Source organism: Mycteria americana, chromosome 7 (assembly GCF_035582795.1).
Source record: "Mycteria americana isolate JAX WOST 10 ecotype Jacksonville Zoo and Gardens chromosome 7, USCA_MyAme_1.0, whole genome shotgun sequence".
Taxonomy (NCBI): Eukaryota; Metazoa; Chordata; class Aves; order Ciconiiformes; family Ciconiidae; genus Mycteria; species Mycteria americana.
In genome coordinates, this window is record NC_134371.1 from 25,912,247 (window position 1) to 25,922,354 (window position 10,108).

Here is a 10,108-nt window from a genome sequence, read left to right on the forward strand (position 1 = left end):
ACTTAAGGAATTCCCGTATCAAAAGTTGGAGATCTTCCATGAGAGGAAGAAAGAAGCCAGCTTGCAGGAATGACCTGAACATAAAGTTCACTTTGGCAAGGACAGTTTTCCAAGGCCCTAAGACTTTGCCTGCTAATTATTAAGACCTTCTGAAAAGTCGTTTCAGAAGCAGATTAAAAAACCATCTGCAGTCCCTGGGACACTTCACCACAGAGGGTGGCAACTTCTGGCAGCCAGGCAGGGCACGCAGCTGGGAGTGGTGATGCTCTTCTGCCATGTCAGGCTCCAGCACAGCTCCACTGTCAGGGCCCCTAACCAACCTGGCAGACAGGACCTACCCAGCAACACATTCAACCCAGAGTTCAGCTTCCTCAGACTTGTCCAGCTGTATGCCATCCTCCAAAACATCACCTGCAAAGCCATCATCTGTCCCTCTCCAATTGGCAGCTCTGGCACCCTGCTCTGTTCCTGGATCTTCTTCAGACCCCACAGCCAGCTTTGGTTTTCTCACCTCCCTGTTCATCAGCTCCTCCCATCACGATGCTCTCACTAGCTGTGCTATGCCAAAAATCACTAGCCTACTCCCTGTCCCAGGGGCAAGAAGCTCTACTCTTGTTTGCCCAGAGACAACTGCAACCTGTCCCAGGCACCCTGCCAACAGGCTGGTTCCCGAAGCAAGCGTATCTGAGCGTGCCAAATGCAAACCTACTCATACAGCTACTCTCTCCACTACACTTCTTTATCCACCTTTCCTTCAGTTGGGTAGCTGCTCCTCCTCCTCCTCCCTTGCACCTTTCAAAACACCTTCCCTCTCCCTAACTTATCCCTTCTACGCTGCTCCATTTCACTTTATCTGCCTACTCTTGCAAACATCTGTCATCTTCCAATAGCCAGTCTACCTACACAGGGTCGTGGATTTCTTTCACCCCTACTGCAGGGTCACGGATTTCTTCCCCCTCCCCTGCGCCACGCTGTACTGCGACCTGTATCCCCCAAAATGTAAACAAACTGCCAATCTTTCTGGAAGCAGACTTCAACTGCAAAACAGATGAACAGGTCGGAGCACATCTCAGCACAGGTAACTGCTGGGAAGATGCACTGGCAAATACTTCAGCAAGCAACAGGCCCCAAAGTGCATGGCTGGGGCCCTGAAGAGCTCGTGTTCTAGCTCCTATCATGCACCAAAGTCTGCATCCTCACGCTGTACTGAAGCTCAGTTCAGCTAGCAGGTAGGAATGGCTCCAAGTACAACAATCACATCTTCATTTGGCTGTACAGAGGTATCACTAGCTCCCTTGCTCAATTTCTGCCCTTTGACCCCTTAGCTCCTACCCCAGTCTTTTCCTGACCTGTTTGCAGACAGCATGCACATCCATAGCATTTCTAATTCCACTTGGGAGAAGATGCCTTCAGTTCAGACAGCTCCTACCTGACTGTTCGGCTGCTTTGTGACGCTTGTTGGGATGTGTGACGGTGATCTCCTCATAGTCGGGGTCCTTCTCCACAATCACTCTCTTGATCCCAGACATGTTCTCTCCACTACTCCACCGAGAGGAAAAACAAAAGCATTAACCTCACCCACAGCAATCTTCTGGGCAGGCTTCAAACCCTCTCCTGCAGCTGTGGGAGTCACCATGGGGAACCTCCCAAAAGAGCTGGGACACTTCCTTCCCCAGTTGCTACAGGTTAACCCACAGCTGCACAGCTCAGAGCTGCTCCCATTTTGTATGGTCCAGGAGCTTGAACTGACTCCTGGTCTCTGAAGCTCACCACAGCCTGTGCATACAGCCACAGCAGTGCTGCAATGGCAAACCGCTGCCTGCTGAAGCAAAGCACACAGCCCCCTGTGCCCCACCGCCAGCGAGGTCTGCGCTGGCATCTGAGAGGACACCCAGCTGTGGTCTGATGGGTGACTTCAGGAGAGCCGGGCTTCCCTCAGCACAGGCACCACCACCTCTGGTGTGCAGCATGCGCTTGGACGGGGGAATGCTCGGCATCGCCGAGCCGGGAGCTCCAACGATCCGCACCCCAAATACGTGGGAGACAGCGACGCACCGCGACCTCACCTGCGGAGCCGGACGCGCACAGGTGCCTCAGCACTAACCTGCGCCCTGGCTGCGCTGCTGGGGAGCGATGGCCGCCCCGCTGCCGAGTGACACCACCGCGCCTGGCGCGGGCTTTCCCCCCCGAAAGCTGCTTAACCCGAACCACGACCCTTCCCGTGGGAAGAGGCAGCGACTCCCCACCGCCTGCGCGGCCCCAGAGGCGGGAGGCCCCGGGCGCAGCACGGCCCGTCCGTGCCCAGGAGGGACGGCGGCCCCAGCCCCCAGCGCGCCCCGCCCGGCCGCCGCCACCCCCCGCCTTCCCGCCGCCGCAGGGCAGGACCCGGAGGCGTGAGGTAAAGCCGAGGCCGCGACAGGCGCGGCGCTCCGGGGAGCCGCGCGGCGGCAGAGCCGGCCCGGGCCCGGCCGGGCGGCGGCGGGACGCCCCGGGGGCGCTGGGGGTGGGGCAGTGCCCGCGCGGCCGGGCCCACGTGCGCGGCCGGCGCCGCTCCCCTCCCCCCGCCCGCGCACACAAAGCCGCCGCGGCCGCGCGCTCCTCCCCCTCCCCCGCCCGCCCCGCCGCTCACCCGCGCTCCGCCGCGCGCCGCCCGGCCCCGCCTCCGCCTGCACCGGCCGCCCCCGCCCGCCGCCCCGGGGCGCTCAGCGCCGGCCCCCGCCGCCCCGTCCCGCCGCCGCTGCCGCCGCCAGCAGCGCCGCCGCCGCCATGAGCGCAGGGCCGTGCGCCTGGCTGCCCGTCAGCGGCTGGGGCGGGGCCCGCGCAGGCGAACAGCGGCGAAGGGGCGGGACGGGGCCGGCGACCGCCCCGGGTGGCTCCGCACCTGCCGCCGCGGGCAGGTGCCGCCTCGCCGGGAGGCGGAGGCCAGGGCCTCGCTCGCCAGCCCCGAGGCAGCGCGGGGCCGTCCGGTTCCCGAGTGCAGGAGCGGGGAAGGCCCCTCGGGGGGAGGCGGCCGAGCCGCGGTCGCTGCCGCTGTGGAGACCCGACGCGCCTCTCTCCAGTGTTGCGTGCGGAGGTAACGAACGGTTTGCGGGCAGTAATTTACCCTCAACACCAGAAAAAAACGAGATTAGCGACCCTGCAATGTTTCTGCTTAGATAGATTCATGTGTTGGCCTAATCCTGACTTAATGGCTGAAGCAACCTTATTTTATTAAGTAATGAAATTTGAAGAAGATACTTTAATAATCAGTGAAAGGAGTATAATTAGAAAAAAAAAACGAAGAAATGAGCATGCATGGCCTGACTGAGATGCAAGATACCAAAAGCCCACAAGTGCGGCATCACCTCACACAACTGGGGTGGTGGCCCCGGCCTGCCTTTACCTGTCGTGTGCAGAAGGCTTTTGCACTTGTCTCCTTACGGATGGGCTTAAAAAAAAATCTTATATCGTACTTAGTACGCACCATATTTCATAGTCTCTCAAATCAGGGCTGAAACTGTTCAAATTACTGTAGTTAGTACCACAGTTTGTGTTTGGTTTTGGCCAGATTGTAATACCTCTGTCAGGTGTGGCTAATGGCAAATGGTGCTTTGGTCTGTGGTAGTCATGGTTCACACAGTGAGCTGCTAACCAGCAGAAATTAACGTCCTGCTCGTACATGTATTTGCAAACTTATTTATGAGGCCACTAATTAGCAAGCGTATGCTGAATGTTCAAGGTTTAGCCCTTAAAGTCCTCTTTTTTTCTGATTTCAGGACCACTACTACAACAGCTTTCTGACTTCTTACCAAGCAACAAATGTGAACTATGGCAAATCGATGGAGACTCTTCTTATAATCAAACTTGTATCATACTCATCAGGAAAAGTATGTCTATAATGTAGTTCAATTTTATTTTCTTCCTTTTTCCTGCTTAATGGAAAGAGGAAGAAGAGGCTGTTGTTAAAATATTGCTGCCAGCTGACTATGTTTAAAACTTAAAGTATCTTAAGATGGACTTCCAGCCCTCAAAAGTATTTCCTTTGCTTTGCAGTCTGTGGATTCCCTTTCAGGCAACATTACTTCTTTCAGGAAAGTAAACTTCTGCAAGCGTTGAACTTGGTCATAACTTACTTTTGGCACCCACGGCAAGAGCCACTTGGTTGCTGTAAATGAGCCTGGCCACACTGTAGAACTGCAGCAGACACTGTTGGCTTGCCAAGTTTTACTTCATGTTAGAAGGTATTTGAAAACCACTATATCTCAATAGTACAACATATAGACTCTCTCATCTCTGTGGGGGTAGGTTCAAAACTGTTGAAACTAGTGCAGCTACTTCAGTTCTCTGCAGGTCAAAGCTGCAGAAAAAAACATGAAAAGAAAGATGCAGCAGCATCACCATGTGTTTTTAAGTAAGTTATATTAAAATGTAGAACGTCTGGCACCATTTCTACAAAGAGCTTCTCTTTATACTTATTTCTCTGTGTCAGAGAGACACAGAGTATATTGAATATCAGGGCCCCACTGCCTTGGGCTTTATTTTGGTATATCCAGAACACCCCACATCTGAATACACCGCACAGGGAATAGACTTGTGATACAGATTAGATCTCAGTGGGCTACAGGGCAAAGCTATGGAAACTGTATTTGATTGCCACAAGGTTTAAAAGAAATGTTTTGGGGAAGAAGGCAAGACTAGGATTATGTGAAGGGCAAGTTCTGAGTCTGAGATCCAGAATGCACGTTATGGGGAAGAGGAAGCCAGGAGTACAGCTAATACTCCACTTGAAAATACATGAAAGATGGCTGTAATCCATAAAAAATGGGGTATTAAACCAAATACTTTCTTCATATCAGTTCAACTGCAGTGGTACCACCCCATCACAGTCTGAACCCTTACCCTGCCATCTGCAAGTGGAACCTTGAGATGGCCAGGTAGCTAATTTTAGGAGAATAAACTTTCTATAGGATTCTTTCCAACCTGTATTGCTTCCAGTTACCTCCCTAGCATTATGTTACCTTTTCCTGATTTCCCATGCTGGTTTTGTCTTCCAAGTCCATTCATATCCTTTTCCCATTGCAATACCCAGGACTAACCACTATTTCACATCCCACCCCCCTGCTTTATCATTTTTCCAGTTTTCTTTCTCTTTTAAGTTTACTCTTCTGCACAGCCTCCAGCTTGCCTTTATTCATGTCAACAGTAAGTTCCATGATGAGGACAGAAAGATGAGCAGGGAAAACACCTAGACTGGGAAACAGAAGAACAGATTGATGGATGGATATAGAGACTGCAAAGGGACAGAATCCAACAAGTTAAATGACCCAGAAAAAAAGAGGAAGGAGTTTTCTCCTTGATCACCAAGCCCCACCCTGGAACCTTCTCATAACCTAAATAAAACACAGTGAACTATTCAAAAGGCAAATGTTTATTAGGTACACAGAACTTTAAAAAACTTCCAAAGAATTATGCAAGAAAGATACTTAAATATAACAGGTGTTACTGCAATTGTGCTACATTACAAAATCACTTTTCTACTGTCAGCACAATCTGAAGACCTTAATGTTGTATGTGAGATAACGTTACACTGAGTCTGGCACAGAGTAAGTGGTCTGCGCTTTTTTTGTTCAAATGTCATTTGTGCTGCACCAGGTTGTTCTTGAAGACAAGATCAGCTCTTTGCGGAACTACGCCTTTTATGTTTCAGTAAATAAAGGAACTGGCAAGGAATAACATGAACTGCTGTCTTCCTCAGCAAAAAAAGGAAAATTAAAACATGATTTCAGGTGAAGATAAAATATCATATGAATAAGAGTTCAGGAGGTAAACTGTCTTTCCATGGCCAAGCAGCTCCTCTTAATCTGATTCCAAATTGCTACAGGTACACCAAAAGGAGAATGACTCATAGGTCCAGCATTTACACAGATGAAATTAGTAATAGTACATTACATTCAAGTCTTTTGATTTTGCTTATTGCCATGCTGCACCATATTATTGCTTCATATTAAGTATATTGAACAAGAGGTTCACAACTGACAAGTCTGAGTGTTCAGAAATACCATAGAGGCTATTGACTAAACCAAGAAACTGTACATGTTAAGGACAGGAAGTCAAAGACTAAACTCAAATCCTTTTGTCACCAAGGAGTGCTGGAAACAAAAAATAGGAAAAAACAAACAAATACTCATTTCCCTAGATTAAATCTGCCATAGCATTGTAATAATGGAAGCATTCTAGGCATATTCTAAACAAGAGGTTTAACTATTCTAGTTAATGAATAGCAAAATTTATTTCTCTTAGAAGGACAACAGTCTGGACAGTAAGACTGATCCTAATAAAGAAAACAAAGTGGGAGAAGTAATCCAAGCTCTTTTTCACAATAGATAAAAATATAGTGAATTCAAGGCACAGGTATTTTCAAAATTAACACACATTATTTTCTTTGGAACCAATAATACAAAGTAAGCCATAATTACATTATCAACATGCTGTACACAGGGGCTTTTACGTGCATTACTTACAACAGCATTATCAGAAGATGATCACAAAATTATTCACATGCACAGATGTGCACACATAAACATATGAGCATAGACGGGAGCACTACAGTAGAAAAAAAAAATTTTCCTGTAAATAGAGTTCTTAGTAATGTTATCAGGGCTATATACTTTGAGTAACATGAATTTATGTGTAACATTAGTTATGGAAGACAGCTGATGCAAGGCCAGCATGCAGAGAACATGTGATTCACACATCTGGTTTGGGGTTAGTAGCAGGCTGCTTACCATTTTGTGGCAGTGCTCGTAGCACTGACACAATCATGATAAACTGACAGGGAGATCCATTTTTATTAATGCCACCTGAAATAATTCAACACTGAGGAAACTTGCGTGCTAGACATTAAAAAAAAAAAATCCTCACTGTTTGGCTCCCAACCAGATAGCAAATTTCTGCTTAAAATCTCATCTTACCTTGTAGACTACTTTTCTGAGTATATATTGCTTAAATTTTTTTAACCAGGCGCAACAAACCATTTAATTTGTACTTTCTTGTGTGCATGAGACTACGTTCAGATGAAAACATTCATTTTGCCTCACAGTGATCAAGTTTCTTAATGCTCTTGAATTGGCTTTTGGCATCTTCAGTGGTAGGAAAAAGCCACATATACTTGTCCAGTTGGGCAATTAGGAAAAATAAACCTTTGGCTTTCTTGAATGTTGCCACTAGAAGACCATGAGCACATATGCATCTTTATCGCTCCAGCTGATTTCAGCGAGTTGACAAACATGAAATATTTTTACCACCTGAGTTTCAGCATCTGGAATTGCAAACTTATGAGCATCCAGAATGTCTCTGTTTCAGCAAGCCCAGTCAAACGCACAAACCCCAAACGCACTTCATTTCCTCCTGGCATCTCTCACGCCCCCTATGAGTTTCTCTCCTGTCTCTCTTTGGAGCTGGACTAAGTTCACAGCTCTGCCTACCCACTGAGAGCGACAGCTCCAGCACATCACCGTGCCTTGGGCAGGAGGGAAACCTGAAGTCACAGGGAGTGGGACTGCTTCTTGTTTTGTCCTTGCAGCTCAAATAAAACAAAAGCAGGATAAATTGAGTAATAATCTAAGATAATGTGGTGAACTCAGCTATTTTGAGGAAGAAGCTGGAACAGTCAGCAGTGTCCTTGCTCTCAAGCACAAGTGACCAACAAGCACAGGTGACCAAAGCTTTCTCTGAACCTCTGTCAAGGTGAGCACCTTCTCTTCCTCCATCGTCAGCCTCCCTCAAAAATGTGCAGTGTTAAAAATACCATTTTAAAAGCTTGAGTAAATTATGATAAGGGTCCATTTCAACATAAACCTGCATGAAAGATATCTGCGCTTCAGAGAGTAGAAACAAAAGCAATCTTTGACGAGAACTGCATTGGTGCCAATTAAAAAAAGTATCAGTACAACTCTGGACCCCTGGTGCTAGAGTGGAAAGCACAGTGTCTAATCCTCAAAATGCATACCAGGTACATAGTATAAAACGAACCACCTGATGGTACAAATGGAAGATATTCCACAAATTATGCCTACTTAAGCATTACCAAGAAGGGAGCCTACAGGTAAAACTAAATGATTACCAGGCAATGTTACATGCTTGATGGCTGTAAAATGAGGGAATGCATGGTGTATCTAAAAGCAGAAGGCTATAGGCAGCACTATAATGCAGTACTGGAGTTGCCTATTCAGAACCTTCTGGAAGCCAGGCTGCATGGAAGCATCAATTTTCTTTTCAATTAACATATTGCTAAGAACAGAAGGATGTAACTCATGAAGTGGACCTCAAAATGGAGAAGGAAAACATTTACTCCCATTTCTTTTTAAGAGTGAAATATTTAAAAAGTAATTACCTTTTCAGTGGAGTGAAATATTACACAACTTTTAGAATTTGTTTTTCAGGTGTGACTTTGGAGATACTTGAGCCCTCTTCCCATGTATGGTTAGACTGAAGTTACATCTTTGTGCAGGTGTGTCTACTTTGGAGCTGCCAAGCCTATTACCATTTATGATGGAAATCTTTTGATTATACTAGATGACATTAATAATTTTCTCTCCTAGCTGAGACAAAAAAAAACCCCAACTTGCTGCTCAAGCCCATAAGCTGCAAGCAGCTAGATATGCATAACAGTGAGAGTTTACATCTTTGAATTCATCTATACCTAAGTGAAATGCATCGGAGAACAGGTGGCTCAGGAATGCAACTTCCAAATTAATGCATCCTTCTAGAAAAATGGTACTTTTTCATTAAACCAAAGTTGAATTGTTCTTTTCTAGTACATCTAAAAATAATTGTTCTAACAGAGCAGGCTGTAAGTGCAAATTATTTGCAGAGTTAACAAGCAAAAAAAAATATTCACTGCTTGTTTTAAGGAAATCATTGCATGAATAACTGCCATTTTAGCAATGCTCCACACATGTAACTGTTGAGCATTGAATACAGGTTCTCAAGAATTGTAAGCAGTTTTCTTCTACATCTACATTTCTGCATTTACTGGTTCACTAAACACTGTAATTTTCAAAATAATAGGTAACAGTACATAAATTGTTAAGAAAAGACAACTAAACTATAAAATGAATCTTCAAAACCATAGAAAGCAGTATCTTGTTATTTACAGAGTAGTACAGTATTATAAACACAGATTAAAAGATACCTATACATAAATGACATTGTTCTACACCTACAGAATAAAGAATGTTTAAAAACAGTTTAGCATGACGATTAACATTACAAGTCTTAATACAAACAAGAAGGAAATTAAAGGAAAGGAGAGTATTTTTCAAATTGCATCGCTAATGAAGCATTCCTATCATTTTTTACATTTTCATTTACAATGATGGCACAAATTATATACTAACACTGTATATAACATCAGTTACTAGGCAATTACCATTGCTATCAATGGACCTTATTCACAGGTACTGAAGTTACCTTTTCAAAGTAACACTTGGCAAGCAGAAACACAAGAAACTTAGAAAAGGATTAATTTATCTGATTCGTTTGTCTTACATTACCAAGGGACTTTCTTTTTAGGGCAATGTGAATGTACATGCTCAGGGACTGACTTCCTAATTACATCACTGATACACAGAGATTTGTATTTTATCAGTATTCTTAACATATACAAAGCAGTGTTTGGTATTTAGCCAGAAACTGAAGTTTGTGTCCTTTCCTGAGTTTACAAGTTAATGCATCACAAAGTGCAGCTCCCAGTGCTCTTTAAAAGTCATGACCATATGTTACTGAAAATGGTGACTCCCAGTTTGGCATAGCTTCACTGAGGGTCAGAATTTCCATCTCATGAAGAAATAGTCTGGGAAAACAGATGAAGAAAGTCCAGTGGAACAAACAACGTTCCAGAGATGGTGCTTGTTTTCACCCTCCTGAGCAAGCACGGAGACCAGAACCCTGAGGCCAGGGTTGTCTCTGCAGGGGCCTTATGTTTCTTTTTCTGCCCTGGCACTGACCAACTTCCTTACTGGCTGCTGTCCTCAGAATTCCTTTGAAAGGCAGTTCCTGAGGTTTTTGGTGATTAACAGGAAATTGGTACACAGACAATCCTATTCATTTTCCAACTCTCAAGTGCTAT

At 45.7% G+C, this 10,108-nt stretch overlaps 2 protein-coding genes across 2 annotated transcripts in view; one reads left to right on the forward strand and one right to left on the reverse strand.

Moving 5' to 3' along the window:
- YEATS2 (YEATS domain containing 2) overlaps positions 1-2,517 on the reverse strand; it is a 51,949-nt gene extending 49,432 nt beyond the window's left edge. Inside the window, 2 exon segments of the mRNA XM_075507458.1 lie at positions 1,430-1,539; positions 2,067-2,517. Coding sequence (XP_075363573.1) covers positions 1,430-1,529 — 100 coding nt within the window. The 5' untranslated portion in view covers positions 1,530-1,539; positions 2,067-2,517.
- Positions 2,134-5,667, forward strand: LOC142413083 (uncharacterized). Its single transcript, XM_075509129.1, has 4 exons — positions 2,134-2,293; positions 2,420-3,073; positions 3,756-3,866; positions 4,033-5,667. The coding sequence occupies exons 1-4, from the start codon at positions 2,134-2,136 to the stop codon at positions 4,152-4,154; spliced, it is 1,047 nt and encodes a 348-aa protein (XP_075365244.1). The 3' UTR covers positions 4,155-5,667.
- The last annotated feature ends 4,441 nt before the right edge of the window (positions 5,668-10,108 follow it).